Here is a 16,694-nt window from a genome sequence, read left to right as displayed (position 1 = left end):
CAATCTGATCTGGCAGAGTTTCTACAGCTGGATACCCTTCCTAACGCCAACCACTCAGAGTGTAGTGAGTGCTTTTTACGTGCCACTGGCACAGGAGCCAGTCCAGCGGTACTGGCAACGGCCACGCTCAAATGGTGTTTTTACATGCCACCTGCACAGGAGTCAGTCCAATGCTTTGTTCACATGCCACCGGCACAAGTGCCAGTAAGGCGAAGCTGGAAACGATCGTGCTCAAATGGTGCTGCCGGCCAACAAACTGAAGCCAGCAATTTGCACCAAACGCCAAAGTCTATTGTTGAAGGAAGTTTTGTTGTTGCATGACAATGCACACCCACACACGTCTACCCAGACTGTTGAAACCATAAACCAACTGGGTTCTGAGGTGCAGGAACACCCTTTCTACAGCCCAAATCTCGCCCATTCCAACTATTATATCTTTGGACCGCTCAAAGATGGTTTACGAGTTCGTCGACATCCTAAAGATGAAGATGTGAAAGAAGCAGTGCATAAATGGTTGCATAACCAACTGAAAGCCTTCTTCTTGGAGATAATACGCAAGCTTGGGGACCACTGGACCAAGTGCATCAAAAAGGAAGGAGACAATACAGAAAAATGACATATTTGTTTATCCTCTGCTTTTGTGTAAATACATTGAAAAAAACAAGAGTGTGTATAATTTTTGACTCTCCCTCGTATATTGCCCACCTGGAAGGTACACCAGTCTGTTGCAGGAATATTCACTTTTGCAGGCTGAGTGGATTTGAGCAATGTGAAATGAAGTGTTTGTTGAAGAATACAATACACCGCCTGATCAAAGAATCAAAGGCACAATCTTACAATCATGAGTTCAACACCTTAACCACTAAGTCACACACCTCCTGATAGCTATAGCGTTAGAGTTTAGCTTCAAAGAAGTCACACCTGAGCACACCTATGATCAAAGGAATTCCAGTCATGACCATCTGGTCTTCATTCATTGGTACTGTGTACCTTTATGCCAGTAAATTGGCAGAGTCATAAGGGCATTGGAAACAATTCCTTGTGATATATACATTGTAGTTCTTTGCATTTTGAGGTGTGACTTTACCTTTCATTCTTCTAGGTGGGGGGGGAGATCAATAAAAAAACCGGTCAAGCATAAAAGAAACTTTTTTCGTTTGTTCTTTCCTTTTCTAACTCTCTCTCTCTTTCTATTTCTCTCACTCTCTGAATCTGTTACATTACACTGTCAAAGAGTACATGGATGTCACTAAAAGCATCACATTCTTCAGAAATGGGAGATGGTTTCAGCATGGAACCATTCAGGAATAGACCAATGTAAGGAAAACGTGCACATCTGTGCCTATATTGCCCTTTTCAGTTGTGAGCTTGACACTTTGAAGAAGCCATAGGTGGGAGCAATCCACAGTATGAACATAGTTTTTTTCTCTCTTCTCTCTAGCTTCAGTTCAAGAAAAACATTAACTACGTTAGGAGAGTATTGTAGTTCACTTGAAGCATTGTGTATTGTTTGTAAAGAATAAAAAGTTTAGAATGGTACGACAATACACTATAGAACAAAAAATGGACTCCAGCTAAGAAGATCAGAAGAAGGAATTGTAATTCCGGAATATCATCGGACTATAGATAACCAAATTACAACAGGTATATAGTCCATTTTTTGTTCTATAGTACATTGTCGTACCATTCTAAACTTTTTATTCTTTATTAACTACGTTAATCCCAGTAGACTAGAAGGAATTTCCCTTTCTACAGACCAAACAAATAATAGAAAAAATAAATGAAAATAAAAAATTGTTGTATCTTGGGAAGGTCATTATGCCAATAATTACTATAGACATTGGTTCAATTTCACTTCTCATAATTCATCAACTGGTTAACCTTTAGCACACTGTAGGTGCATCATGTCACCATATGAGGTTTCTCCCCTGTAGTAACAGGACAGTGGCAGGGGAAATAACTCTAGAGAAAATGCAATGTGATAAAGGTTAATCATCTAATCAACAAACTTCTTGTTTGATTAGTTATTCAGTTAATCAAACAATCAGTTGTGTTTGCCAAAAATCCTTTTGTTGTCTTTTGCAACCTCTTACAACAAAATACACATCAATACACAAGCTTATTCCAAGAAACTTGCAAATCAAACACAAAAACGAAATGAATAAAAAATTGTGTTCTCAGAATTCATTTTGCCAATCATTTTGGTGTTGTCAGCATCTTAATGAAAATGTAATACAGCTCTTAAGTTCCAAGTCTAGAACGCATCCTACCTAGAGGATCTTGTCTTTTTATTCTTGTCCTAGAAACTTGATACACTTAAACACCAGTGAGATACTGACAGCCTTCTTAATACCCCTTTTGAAATGATTATTTAGATGCCATCAGCATAGCTTAAATAGGTACAAAATAAGAATAGCAATACATATGACATAAATATTTTCTATTCTTCCTTTCAAACCATTTTTTTTTTCTCCATTTCTTTTTCATCAGTTCACCAGTCTAAGCTATCAAATCGATGATTCATCACAAAAAAAAATACAAAACAAAAAAAAAAAACAGAAAATAAAAATACATAAATCTTATTACCTTCCACACAATGTTTCGGTGCCAGCCAGGACAGCTCTGTTGTGCTTTATTTCAACCTTCTGTGGACCAATTGTGTGTAAACCGGGAGGTAGTCCCATTGCTGGAACAGCATCTGTGACTATCACAAGTCCTGAACAATGAGAAATACATACAGATATATTTAAAAGTTAGTGTATGTGTGTGCATGTGTATCTGCACGCACAAATAAAAGTGTGTGTGTGTGCATATGAGACTGTGTGTGTGTGTGTGTGTGTGTGTGTGTATGTGTGTGTGTGTCTGTGTGTGTGTGCATATAAAAGTGTGCGTGAGTGTGTGCATGCACATAAATATATATATCTTTATCATCATTTAATTATGGCATGGGTTGGACAGCTTGACAGGAGCTGGTAAGGCCAGGAACTGCAACAGGATCCATTTCTGCTTTGGCAGGTTTTCTATGGTTGGACACCCCTGCTAAAGCCAACCACTTAACATAGTATATGGGCACTAGCATAGCTGGGGTGGAGGGAGGGGAGCAGTCTGCCCCGGGGGGCGTCACTTTTAAAGGGGCAAACAGAAGGGCCAGCCCGGGTGGCACACACTCTAGCTATGCTACTGTATACAGGGGTACTTTTTACATGGCACCAGCACTTTTTATGTGGTACCAACACACATGCACACAACCAGGGCCATCGCTAAGCCCCTGCAACCCCTGCAGTTATAGGGGGCCCCTGTGGTTGAGGGGCCCCTGTGGTTGAGGGGCCCCTGTGGTTGAGGGGCCCCTGTGGTTGAGGGGCCCTGTGCTAAGACCAAAGTACATAGACGAGCCATCTGAAAATTTCAAGCCAGACTAGGAAAAAAATACAAAGGTATACCGTAAATAAATTTAGAAGAAGTGTTTTGTGTGTGTGTGTATACATATATTTTTACACACATGGTAGATATATAGCATAAATGTATGTATATATGTGTGTGTATGTGTGTGTGTGTGTATATATATATATATATATGGTAACATGTAAACTTAGACACAAAGATAAATATACACACATGTACACACACAAAGTTGATCTTTATAATGCCATATATTTTTTCTCTTCCAAATGTCTACATTTGGTCTATTATGTTTAGAACTGGCAGAAGTCTTGATAGGAAAACTTCAAAGCCTTGTAGAATTTTAATTGGATGAATCAGCCCCAGTATTGATTTTTTTTTTTTTTTTAAAGTCTGATACTTATTCAATCAGCTTCTTTTGGTGAACTGCTAATTGATGGGGACATAAACAAACCAACAATGGCTGTCAAGCGGTGGTGGGGACAAACACAGATACAAAAGACACACACACACTCACACACATATACATACATATATATATATATATATATATATATATATATCGTTGCTATTATGCAAAAGTGTCATAAGTCCAAAATATTGCTTTTTCAGAAAACAAAAAAAGAGTTTCACCATTCCATAGTAAAACTGTTGGACTACACTTTGACAATTTTTGATATCTTGGCAGCTGAAGCAAGATATCTATACCACAATTTTGACCAAAAGTTTGACCAAAAGAACCAGCTATTGCAAGCAAAAATAAAAATTGAAACAACCACATTTGGCCAAATTTGGACATACATAATAGCAATGATGTATGCACGACAGGCTTCTTTCACTTTCCATCTACTAGATCCATCTCAAGGCTTTCATAGGTCCAAAGCTGCAGTAGAAGACACTTCCCCAAGGTGCCAAAGCAAGAACCATGTGGTTGGAAGACAAACTTTTTACCACACAGCCATGCTTGTACCTATATATTAAGATTCAGGATCCCTTCAAGACATCACTCCTGTTCCACAGCACATTCACGGGAACAAAACTGGTGAGTGAAACACTCCCCACTCCTTAATATTTTCATCCAATGAAATCATTTCCACAATTACATGCATCCGCAAACACACATTAATGATAATGTACTTTTAACTCATTTTGTTGGAAAGAAAGTTTAGATCAAACAATATAATAAAGCAATAAAAGTAACATTAAATTTTTATAACTAAATAAGCTGAAGTAACTGCTTTTGTTTTGTCTCATGTCTGCCCTGATAGAAGAAGGTCAGGGCGGACACAGGGGTATGCACAACAAATGCATTGAATAATATTCTCTGTCCGGATTTAACTTTGTAAAACATTGTTAATGGTGTTGTTGTGAATGTGATGTTTTTGTTTTTTATTTCTGTGACAATATTAATGTGTGAAAGATGACCAGGAGACAGATGTAGGGGTGAGAGAGAAAGAGATAGACAGAGGGAGAGAGAAGGGAGATAGAGAGGGAGAGAGAGAGGGAGAGAGAAAGGTGATAGAGAGGGAGAGAGAAAGGTGATAGAGAGGGAGAGGGACAGAGAGGGAGAGAGAAAGGAGACAGAGAGGGTGAGAGAAAGGAGACAGAGAGGGAGAGAGAAAGGAGACAGAGAGGGAGAGAGAAAGGAGAGGGAGAGAGAAAGGAGACAGAGAGGGAGAGAGAAAGGAGATAGAAAGAGAAAAGAGACAGAGAGAGAAAAGAGACAGAGAGAGAAAGGAGACAGAGAGGAAGAGAGAGAGGAGATAGAAAGGGAGTGAAAGGAGATAGAGAGGGAGAAACGGGATAGAAAGGGAGAATGAGATAGAGAGGGAGAGAAATATAGAGAAAGAGAGAGGAGAGAGAAGGAGATAGATAGAGAGGGAGAGAAAGGGAGAAAGAGAAAGAGAGACAGAGAGGAGGCAAAAGACACAGAAAGAGGGAGAGAGATGTAGAAACATACACACACATATAGACAGAATTGTATGAACACTGAAATACTCTCGGATATTGAGACTATGAAACATCGGCAGAACATATTATTTTACCTCCATTACCATTAATTTGAGATTTATCAGTTTCAAATAAATTTTTTTAAATAACACATTGGCAACGGACCTCGACAAATGTTCAACCAATGCATATGTGGAAAAGTGGATGTTAAAATAATGATGATAAATATAATGGACGGGGGGAAAAAAGAAAGAAAAAGGTACTCTGAAGATTGGGATATAAAAATATATATATACTTTATTATTAAAGCTACAAAAAAAACATCACAAATATCACAAAAAACTGCTACTCAGACTTTCACATTCCCTTCCGTCGGACAGTTTTGATTGAGAATCTCAATCAAAGCTGTCCAATGAAAGGGAACATGAAACTTGAGTAGCAGTTATTTTGTGATGGTTTTTTTTTCACAAATAAAGCATATTACTCTACCTTCAGTATTCGAGTACTATTTTTACCACCTAGTTTCACATTTATGTGCATACTCTGGTGTGTGTGTGTGTGTATGTATATATATATATATATATATATATATATATATATATCTGTAAAAATATGTGTCACTTATTCGGCAGCCATGATAAAACTCAGAGTTTCCGATGCCGGGGTGGGAGCCCAGGCCAACATCTCTTCAGTTATCCACCCATTGAAAATTCCTGCAGGTCATTTTTCACAGGAATTTTCAATAGCCGGATAACTGAAGAGATGTTGGCATGGGTTCCCACCCCGGCATCTGAAACTCGGAGTTTTATCATGGCTGCCGAATAAGTGACACATATTTTTACAGATAAATTCCTCTATTTACATAGTATCGAGGTCTCTTTCCTTTGTTGCCCTTTCTATCAATATATATATATATATATATATATATATATATATATATATATATATCTGCATGTGTGTGTGTGTGTGTGTGTGTGTGTGTGTGTGTGTGTGTGTGTGTGTGTATGTATGTATGTATGTGTCATCATTATTACTATCATCGTTTAACGTCCTCTTTCCATGCTGGCATGGGTTGGACGTTTTGACAAAAGCCAGCCAGGCAGAAGACTGCACCAGACTTCTGTGACTGTTTTGGCAGGGGTTTTACAGCTGGATGCCCTTCCAAATGCCAACCACTTTACACTATGGACTAGGTGCTTTTTAAGTGACACCTACACCGACAGGGTCATCAAGTAAACTGCAAGTCAAAAATCTTTGAGAGAAAGATTTTGTAAAGGAGGTACAAGGTCACCCAGCTGGAAAGAGAGCAAGAGATCAGGAATGAGGACAGAAACAGGTGTGCTGATGTAAAGGAGATACATGGTTACCTAGTCAGAGACAAAACATCATCATCATCATCATCATCACCGTTTAATGTCCACTTTCCATGCTAGCATGGGTTGGACGGTTTGACTGAGGACTGTCAAGCCAGAAGGCTGCACCAGGCTCCAATCTGATCTGGCAGAGTTTCTACAGCTGGATGCCCTTCCTAACACCAACCACTCCGAGAGTGTAGTGAGTGCTTTTACGTGCCACTGGCACGAGAGCCAGTCACACGGTACTGGCAACGGCCACGCTCAAAAAGGTGTTTTTTACGTGCCCCGTGGAGGCACAATAGCCCAGTGGTTAGGGCAGCGGACTCACGGTGGTAGGATCGCGGTTGGGCTCAAGAGTGTAGGGGCCTTATTCTTACCACAATATTATGGTAGTTAACCAATTTCAACCACTGCAACAGGTTTAGAAGAACAATGGAAGAACAATGTTCGGAAGTACTTTAACCCAAAGTGCAAGGAACATAATCAGCCAGGGAAGAGGGACACAACAGGGAAAATATGATTTATTTGAAGAATTTTAATAAATATCAATCAGACCCAGCTTCAGAAGTGTATTAATTTGAATCTGTTAAATACTATTTAGTGCCTTACCTTTTTATAGTTCATTTGAAAGAGAGAGAGGGGGGACAGACAGGCAGGCAGGCAGGCAGACAAACAGGCAGGCAAATAGGCAGGCAGACAGACAGACAGAGACAAGTAGGCAGACAGACAGAGAGGTGGAGGTGGATTCTCCTTAGAAAATTGGAAAATCTAGAACTCTGAGACAATTCTTGTCCCATGTCAGCTAGATAATTGGTCTGTCACTGAAACTAAATTACTAATGTATCTATTTTTCTGCTGTTTCGATTCTTATACAACTATGTGCACCTGATGATAAACAGATCACCATCTGAAGCAAAGTCATCAGCAATTCTTAGTAAATCCTAAATGCTTTGAGTAAGACGTGTGATGATTTGTTCAAACCATAAAGAGAGATGACTTCTTCAAAGTCAGTTTACTCCTAGCCAGTCGCTATGACATGCAGAAACATTCAGTTTTATAAACAATGCATATTTAGAGTCTATTAACAAGTTCAAACATGCCTTCAATATGTAAATATGTTTTGGACATACTTATACTTCCAGAAACTGAACTGATTTATATTTAGGGTAGCATTAGGGTGCTGATGGTCTCAGACAAAGACACAGAACATATTCATGTCCTAACTACCACCAAAATAACTGACGTGTTATTTTAATCCTTCTAATGCTCTAACGCAAATGCAATCAGCAAATTTCTTTACCTTTAATCAGGTCATTACCTGTTACCTTAAAACTGTCAAACAAATATATTCTGAGTTTGTTTTTCTTTTGTTTTTGTTTTTTTTTTGGGGGGGGGGGTGAGAATTAAGCAATTGGATACAGTCATTTATTTAGAAAAAAATCTGAAATACATTATTCAACCATTTCTAATTAATTACTGACAATTATTTATTAATTTCTAAGAGTTTATTTGATTTGCCTTTCTCGTTAATTATTGTAGCAAGATTTTGAACATGCAAGTCTGGTTGTGTAGTGCAGCCACATGGTTCCAGGTTCAGTCCCACTGGATGGCATCTTGGGTAGGTGTCTTATACTATAGCCTCAGGCCAACCAAAGCCTTGTGAATGAATTTGGTAGATGGAAACTGAAAGAAGCCCATTGTATCAGGTCATTAAGAATGAAATGTCCGGTTTTGAACTGAAAGCTAGTTTACTTTATCTGAACAAAAAGTGATGCAGTTAAACAAAATATGCACCTAAATTATCAACACAACTTTACCATTTTATTGGTAGCTTATTTATGCCAGCAGCAAAGAATTCTGGAGAGCAAGAGGTGAAGAAATCACGAAAGATTGTTTTTGCATCTTCTTCAGATTTTAAGTTTTTTTCTTTGCAAAAAGTTGTCTAATGCCTGGAAAACATGATAGTCAGTTGGTGCAAGGTTTGGTGAATATGGTGGATGACAGAGTACTTCCAAATTCAGTTCCTGTAACTTGAACAGCATTCTTTGTGCAACATGTGGTTTGACTGAAGCTGGTAAGCTGGAGGGCTGTACCAGGTTCCAAACTGATTTGGCATGATTTCTACGGCAGGATGCCCTTCCTAACATCAACCCCTCCAAGAGTGTAATGGGTGCTTTTTGCTTGCCACTGGCACAGATGCCATATACATAACACCAGCATCAGCCACAACTATGAGCTCACTTGGCTTGATGGGTTTTCTGAAGCAGAGAATATCACCAAATGTCTCGGTCACTTATCATTGTTTTCGTGAGACAATGTTGTGCATAGAACAAATGACAACTGGGTGAAAATTTCTGAGCAATACAGGTAGACTTATGCAAAACATTGGTAAAAGTGCTGAGAGCTGATCCCAGGATCTTGATCCTCGCAGAAAACATGGTGAAGGAGATGACAGTGAAGAGAGGTGGTGTTTTGCAACCAACTCATACCAGCATGGAAAACCTGTTGATGGTGACTTTATTACCAGCCGTCATCCAGGAATTTCACAAGACATCACCATCATTGTCATCATTCTAATGCCTACTTTTCCATGCTCACATGGATTGGATGGAATTTGTTGAGGTAAATTTGGTACAGCTGGGTGCCCTCCCTATCACTAACCCTCAGCTGTTTACAAGTAAGGTAATGCTTCCTCATAACCAGATATGTTTTCACTATCAGAACTAGAGGAGAAGTTTCAGGACTATCAGAACTAGAGGAGAAGTTTCAGGTGTGGAAGCAAGGTCTAGAATTGAAGGGCCTTAGAGTCAACCTAGCTAAAACCAAAATCCTAATAAGTAGGAAGGTAGATAAAACACAAACCCCTTCAGGTAGATGGCCCTGCTCAGTATGTAGAAAAGGAGTAGGTAGTAACTCTATAAGATGTACCCGGTGCAAGCTATGGACACATAAGAGGTGCAGCAACATCAAAGGCAGGTTAACTAGCAAGTTAGTTTTTGTTTGTGGCAGATGTTCAGGTGCAATAAAGACTGCAAACAAACAGGAAACAACTTCTATCTCATTCCAGGGTGAAAAACTAGAGGTAGTCGATAGCTTCCGCTATCTGGGCGACCAAGTTAGTAGTGGGGGTGGGTGCACTGAAAGTGTAGCTGCTAGAATAAGAATAGCCTGGGCAAAGTTTAGAGAGCTCTTACCCCTGCTGGCGACAAAGGGACTCTCACTCAGAGTAAAAGGCAGACTGTATGACGCATGCGTACGAACAACCATGCTACATGGCAGTGAAACATGGGCTGTAACTGCTGAGGACATACGTAAGCTCACAAGGAATGAAGCCAGTATGCTCCGTTGGATGTGTAATGTCAATGTGAATACCCGTCAGAGTGTAAGTATCTTGAGAGAAAAGCTGAACATTAGAAGCATCAGTTGTGGCGTGCAAGAGAGACGATTGCGCTGGTATGGACATGTGGTGAGAATGGAGGAGGATAGCTGCGTGAAAAAGTGCCACACCCTAACAGTTGAGGGAACCCGTGGAAGAGGTAGGCCCAGGAAGACCTGGGCTGAGGTGGTGAGGCAAGACCTTCGTACATTGGGCCTCACCGAGGCGATGACTACGGACCGAGACCTTTGGAAATGGGCTGTGCGTGAGAAGACCCGGCAAGCCAAGTAAGATCGTTGCCAGTGCCCCTGGACTGGTTCTTGTGCGGGTGGCACATGAGATGCACCATTTTGAGCGTGGCCGTTGCCAGTACCGCCTGACTGGCTCCTGTAGGATTTTCGAGCGAGATCGTTGCCAGTGCCCCTGGACTGGCTTGTGCGGGTGGCACATAAAAGACACCATTTCGAGCGTGGCCGTTTTCGTGCGGGTGACACGTAAAAGCACCCACTACACTCTCTGAGTGGTTGGCGTTAGGAAGGGCATCCAGCTGTAGAAACTCTGCCAAATCAGACTGGAGCCTGGTGTTGCCATCCGGTTTCACCAGTCCTCAGTCAAATCGTCCAACCCATGCTAGCATGGAAAGCGGACGTTAAACGATGATGATGATGATGATGATGATGAAAAGACTGGAAACGATGGAGATTATTTGCATGATTGTGAAACTCACAATCACATGATGTTAAGCAAGGGAACAGTGCTGCCTGACTGGCTAAAAACACCATTCGAGTATAGTCGATGCCAGTGCTGCCTAACTGGTTCCCATGCTGGTGGTATGTAAAAAGCACCATTCAAGAGTGGTTGATGCCGATATTTATCCTCATCTTGTTTGTTGTTAACACAAATGTTTCGACTGATATACCCTCCAGCCTTCTTCAGGTGTTTGGGGAAATTTCAAACCTGGGTTCTCATTCCTAAGATATTTTTCCGATGTTGTTGTTATTATTATTATTATTATTCTGACTGGCCCCCGTGCCGGTGGCACATAAAAAGCACCCACTACACTCTTGGAGTGGTTGGCACCAAGAAGGGCATCCAGCTGTTGAAACCTTGCCAGATCAGATTGGAGTCTTGTGCAGCCTCCTGGCTTGCCAGTCCACAGTCAAACCATCCAACCCATGCCAGCATGGAAAGCGGACGTTAAACGATGATGATGATTTATATATATAACGAGCTCCTTTCAGTTGTCCTTTACCAAATCTACTCACAAGACTTTGGTTAATCCAGGGATACAGAAGAAAACACTTGCCCAAGGTGCCACACAAGGAGTCTGAACCTGAAGCCTGGTGGTTGAGAAGCAAGCTTCTTACCACACAGCCATACTTGTGCCTATATTGTATCATGTGTACATATGTGTGAGTGTGTGTGTGTGTGTGTATACATACATACGTATATAAGATCATGACTTGCTAAATTTTAATAGGATAATGAACAACCAGTCAAAGTAGCAGTTTGTATCCTGTTACCAGTGCTGTTTTATGTCTATGACCAAGAAAATCTCAAAGAACCAGTTCACCTTGGTATAAATAGGTAATGCAAAATTGTAGCAACTCACCACAATAAACAACTTCTGTTGTTATGTTGCAGAACCCCGGTTTTACTCTGACCAAGCAAACCAATATGATCAAAGACACTCCAACGGTAACCATCCAATCATTTTGAGGCACAACATAATTCTAGGTGTTCTATTTTTTAGAACAGTAGGGCATGATAGAAGGAAGATTTGACTGCTATTTCTGGCTAATCAAACAACAATATAGAAGCTTCCTTGCTGTATCAAAGATTGGTCAGGTGGTTTTTGTTGTTTAGCTCCAGATTAGCCCCAATCAAATAGACTTGTGATGAAGAGCATTCCAGCTATGATCATCTCAACTCTTTAACATCTAGATTTCTTTGTCAAATATAATGCTTGTTCATCCATGTTGTTTTGAATTAAATCTGCATTATCTCAACAGTTTTAATATTTTGATGGTGTGGTTGATTATTTTTAGAATAACATTTTCAGGTACATGTGACAGGCCAAATCTGGCCAGTTTGAACATAAGACAGGTAGAATATTTTGACCAGATATGGCAGGTGTACATGCTAAAGGGTTAAGAAGTGTAAGACTACATCATCTAATACAGTTCTATATTTAAGAGATGAGGAATTACGTACTTTATTTACATTATTTATATTTGACGGATATTTGTCCCCATCTTGTTTGTTGTTAACACAACATTTCAGCTGATATACCCTCCAGCCTTCATCTGGTGTTTTGGGGAAATTTTGAACCTGGGTTCTCATTCCTAAGGTATTTTTCAATATTATTATTATTATTATTATTATTGTTATTATTATTCAGGTAACTGCCTGGAATCGAACTCGGAATCTTGGGTTTAGTAGCCTGTGCTCTTAACCACTACACCAAATGCCTGTGGGCATATGGCAAGTTCTATTCCAGGCAGTGACCTGAATAATAATAATAATAATAATAATCAACAACAACAGCATTGAAAAATACCTTAGGAATGAGAACCCAGGTTCGAATTTCCCCCAAGACACCTGATGAAGGCTAGAGGGTAAATCAGCCGGAATGTTATGTTAACAACAAACAAGATGAGAACAAATATCCATCAATTGTAAATAATGTAAATAATGTACATCATCTAATGTTTGCAATCCTTGTAGAGTGTGATTTGGTGAAGAGGGGAGATTTGGCTGCTTTGTTTAGCTTTTTGAGTAACAAGACGGAGGTTCCTACACAGCTCTATAACATTGAAAAGTGATGCATTTTGCCAGCAGTATGGAACCCTAAACTTCTTGGAGACTACTGAGTTTTTGCCAGGCTTATTGATTTATTCCAAGTCCATCACAACAAAACAAAGAACTTTGGAGGTGCACTGAGGGCCTCATTAATTTATATGTTCCACAGTTAAAGAAGCCTGCTTTGTAATCATGTAGTTCTTGGGTTCCATCCAACCACATAGCTTCCATCCTGGGTGTCTTGTTATAACCCCAAATTGACCAACGCACTATGAGCAAAATTTGGTAGACAGAATCTGTACAGATTGATAGAGAGGGCAAGTGAAGAAAGGGGGGACAGGAGGGGGAGAATGCAAAGACAAAGAGCAAGAGGGATGGAGGGACGGAGGGAAAGAAAGAGAGCAAAAGAGAAAGAGAGCAAAAAAGAGAGAACGAGAGAGAGAGAGAGAGAGCACGAGAGAGAGAGCACGAGAGAGAGAGCACGAGAGAGAGAGCACGAGAGAGAGAGCACGAGAGAGAGAGCACGAGAGAGAGAGCACGAGAGAGAGAGCACGAGAGAGAGAGCACGAGAGAGAGAGAGAGAGAGCACGAGAGAGAGAGAGCACGAGAGAGAGAGAGAGAGAGCACGAGAGAGAGCAAGAGTGAAAGACAGAGAGAGCAAGAGAGAGCAAGAGAGGGAGAGAGCAAGTGAGAGAGAGCAAGTGAGAGAGAAAGAGAGAGCAAGTGAAAGAGAGAGCAAGTGAAAGAGAGAGCAAGTGAAAGAGAGAGCAAGTGAAAGAGAGAGCAAGTGAAAGAGAGAGCAAGTGAAAGAGAGAGCAAGTGAAAGAGAGAGCAAGTGAAAGAGAGAGCAAGTGAAAGAGAGAGCAAGTGAAAGAGAGAGCAAGTGAAAGAGAGAGCAAGTGAAAGAGAGAGCAAGTGAGAAGGAGAGCTAGTGAGAAGGAGAGCTAGTGAGAAGGAGAGCTAGTGAGAAGGAGAGCTAGTGAGAAGGAGAGCTAGTGAGAAGGAGAGCTAGTGAGAAGGAGAGCTAGTGATAGGGAGAGAGAGCAAGTGAGAAAGAGAGAGAGCAAGTGAGGAAGAGAGAGAGCAAGTGAGAGAGAGAGAGAGAGAGCAAGTGAGAGGGAGAGAGCAAGTGAGAGAGGGAGAGAGCAAGTGAGAGAGAGAGAGCAAGTGTGAGAGAGCAAGTGAGAGAGAGCAAGTGAGAGAGAGCAAGTGAGAGAGAGCAAGTGAGAGAGAGCAAGTGAGAGAGAGAGGGAGAGAGCAAGTGAGTGAGAGAGAGAGAGAGAGCAAGTGAGAGGGAGAGAGCAAGTGAGAGGGAGAGAGCAAGTGAGAGAGAGAGGGAGAGAGCAAGAGAGAGAGAGAGAGAGCAAGTGAGAGAGAGAGAGAGCAAGTGAGAGGGAGAGAGCAAGTGAGAGAGAGAGAGAGGGAGAGAGCAAGTGAGAGAGGGAGAGAGCAAGTGAGAGAGAGAGAGAGCAAGTGAGAGGGAGAGAGCAAGTGAGAGAGAGAGAGCAAGTGAGAGAGAGAGAGAGCAAGTGAGAGAGAAAGAGAGCAAGTGAGAGGGAGAGAGAGCAAGTGAGAGCAAGTGGTTTAACACTGGGCCATGCACCCTCACATACTTCCTATACAAGGATATATACAAATACACACATAAGACAGGTTTTTTCCAGTTTCCATCTGCCAAATCCATTCATTAGGATTTGGTCAGCCTAAAGCTATAGTAAAATACACATACCCAAGATGCTGTATAGCAGAACTGAACCCAAGACCACATGGTTGGGAAGTAATCTTCTTAAACACACAGCTGTGCCTGTATTTATCATTGTATGCAAAAAGTAAACATGATAGCAAAGCCATACCCCCCCCCTATAGGGATCATACAATTAAATTTATGCTCCCCTCTATTCAGGATTGTTGTTAATTAGCCCCAGGTCTTCCCTAACTGAGCTGTCCTATTTAATCAAAAGCATTCTAACCACAATCATTCCATTTTTTTCAATGTCTACAAGAGTACATTATCTTATGCACCCTTTCTTATATTTTTAACCCTTTAGCATTCAGAATATTCTGTCAAATGTAATGCTTATTTATTCACATTGTCTGGAATTAATCATACATTATCTAAAACAGGGGTTTTCAAACTTTTTGACTTGCGAACCCCTTTATATTTCAGGCTTTACCTTAGGGACCCCCTTATAAACGCTTATGAAATTTATACATAAATATTTGCTTAAAATAACATATTTTTACATTTATTTATTTAACAGTATTTAACAAATAGGTTTATTGTCAATTAAAAGATTTTGATTAAAAAACATATATAAAATCAAATTGCCCATAAAAAGTATTTGCTGTCCACGGACGACACCCTGTCTTGTCCTTGCGGACCCCGTGGTCTGCAGACCACAGTTTGAAAACCCCTGATCTAAAAGCTATGAAATTGCAATGATGTAATTATTTATGTTTAGAATAACATTGAAAGAAAGGTGTTTGAACATAGAGCAAGGTAGATAATTTGGGCCAGATATGGCCAGTTTAAATGCAAGGTTAAAGCATCATGGGGTAATTTAAGAGAGATTCAGTTGTTTGTGGCAGTATTAAGGTTTGCTCATTGGCTGATAATTATCAGAGAGATATTTGAGTCTGATGATATGACTCAGTAGGATGAGGCATTTAGTTGAATTTTCTTTTTTAACACAGCAAGAGAAAATTTCATACTATGCCAATAATTGCTTATTAGCTCTGACCTTCTAATAAGAATGAAAGTCCAATGTGTCATACACACACACACACGGTAATGATGACAACAGTTTCTTCATGTCCAAATATCACGAGAAAGAGCAAGACATCTTCAAGTGACCTTGTAAACTGATCCCTGACAGTTGTCTCTGCCTGCACTTGGCAGTTTTAAAGTCAGTCAGTCAGTCTGCACCATCTAATCTCACTCTTTAGACCTGGAGGCCTGACCACATTGGTTCAGAGGATCAACACGGCTGTGGTGACCAGCATTGGAAGGGCCTTTGCCAAGGTGAATTATCTTATTGGCAAGCCAGCAGAGTCATTAGCATGCTGGGCGAAATGCTTAGTGGTATTTCGTCTGTCTTTACGTTCTGAGTTCAAATTCCGCTGAGGTCGACTTTGTCTTTCATTCTTTTGGGGTCAATAAATTAAGTACCAGTTGCATACTGGTGTCGATCTAATTGACTGGCCCCCTCTCCCAAAAACTTCAGGACTTGTGCCTAGAGTAGAACGGAATTATTTTATCAGGCAGGAAATCTCTGCCTACCCTGGAATTGCCAGAATGGTGTCAAAGAGGCATCTCCTCACCTGAGGGACTCCACTCCTAGTCTTTCCCATTTCCAATGTAACTCACAAGGCAATGAGGGTTCTTGCTTAGAGTTTCTTTCACAACATGTGAATTAACCCCGAAATAGGACTCTGATAGAGGGAATTACTCCAAGTCAGAATAAACCTGAGAACAAACATTGGTTAAGAGGTTATTCCACACTCATCAAGACTCTGGAATTCCCAAAACCAGGACTCCACTACCAAATGCAGTTAAAAGTTATACCCAGAATAAATGGACACACAATGCTAAGTCACATGTTAAGATTTTTTTTTTGCTGTTGTCATGTTTCTCTTTTTGTGTAACAATGGAAAAGAAAGTAAAATAACTGTGCTAAGAGAGGTAAAAGAAAGAGGGAAAGTAGTATTGTAGTGTGGAAGGTTAGGAACTTAAACAGGACAAAGTCAGAAGCTTGTGGGACAGGTAGTCATTCGAAAAGACAAATTTAAGGAAGGATGGGAAAAAAAGAGAG

At 40.5% G+C, this 16,694-nt stretch overlaps 1 protein-coding gene across 3 annotated transcripts in view; it reads right to left on the bottom strand.

Annotated features, from left to right (window-relative positions):
- Nucleotides 1-16,694, bottom strand: part of LOC106872229 (N-acetylglucosamine-6-phosphate deacetylase) — a 147,130-nt gene that overhangs the window by 58,196 nt on the left and 72,240 nt on the right. For all 3 annotated transcript variants that reach the window (XR_016244826.1, XM_052973729.2, XM_052973730.2), the window contains one exon: nucleotides 2,587-2,716. Coding sequence is in view for 2 of the 3 variants with exons in the window: in XM_052973729.2 (XP_052829689.1) it covers nucleotides 2,587-2,716 (130 nt within the window). In the remaining variant the exon portion in view is untranslated. The remainder of the gene's footprint in view (nucleotides 1-2,586; nucleotides 2,717-16,694) is intronic.

The sequence above is a fragment of the Octopus bimaculoides genome, chromosome Z (genome assembly GCF_046866305.1).
Source record: "Octopus bimaculoides isolate indiv1 chromosome Z, ASM4686630v1, whole genome shotgun sequence".
Classification (NCBI taxonomy): Eukaryota; Metazoa; Mollusca; class Cephalopoda; order Octopoda; family Octopodidae; genus Octopus; species Octopus bimaculoides.
Note: the sequence above shows the minus strand (reverse complement) of the source record. Positions and strands in the feature narration are given on the sequence as shown.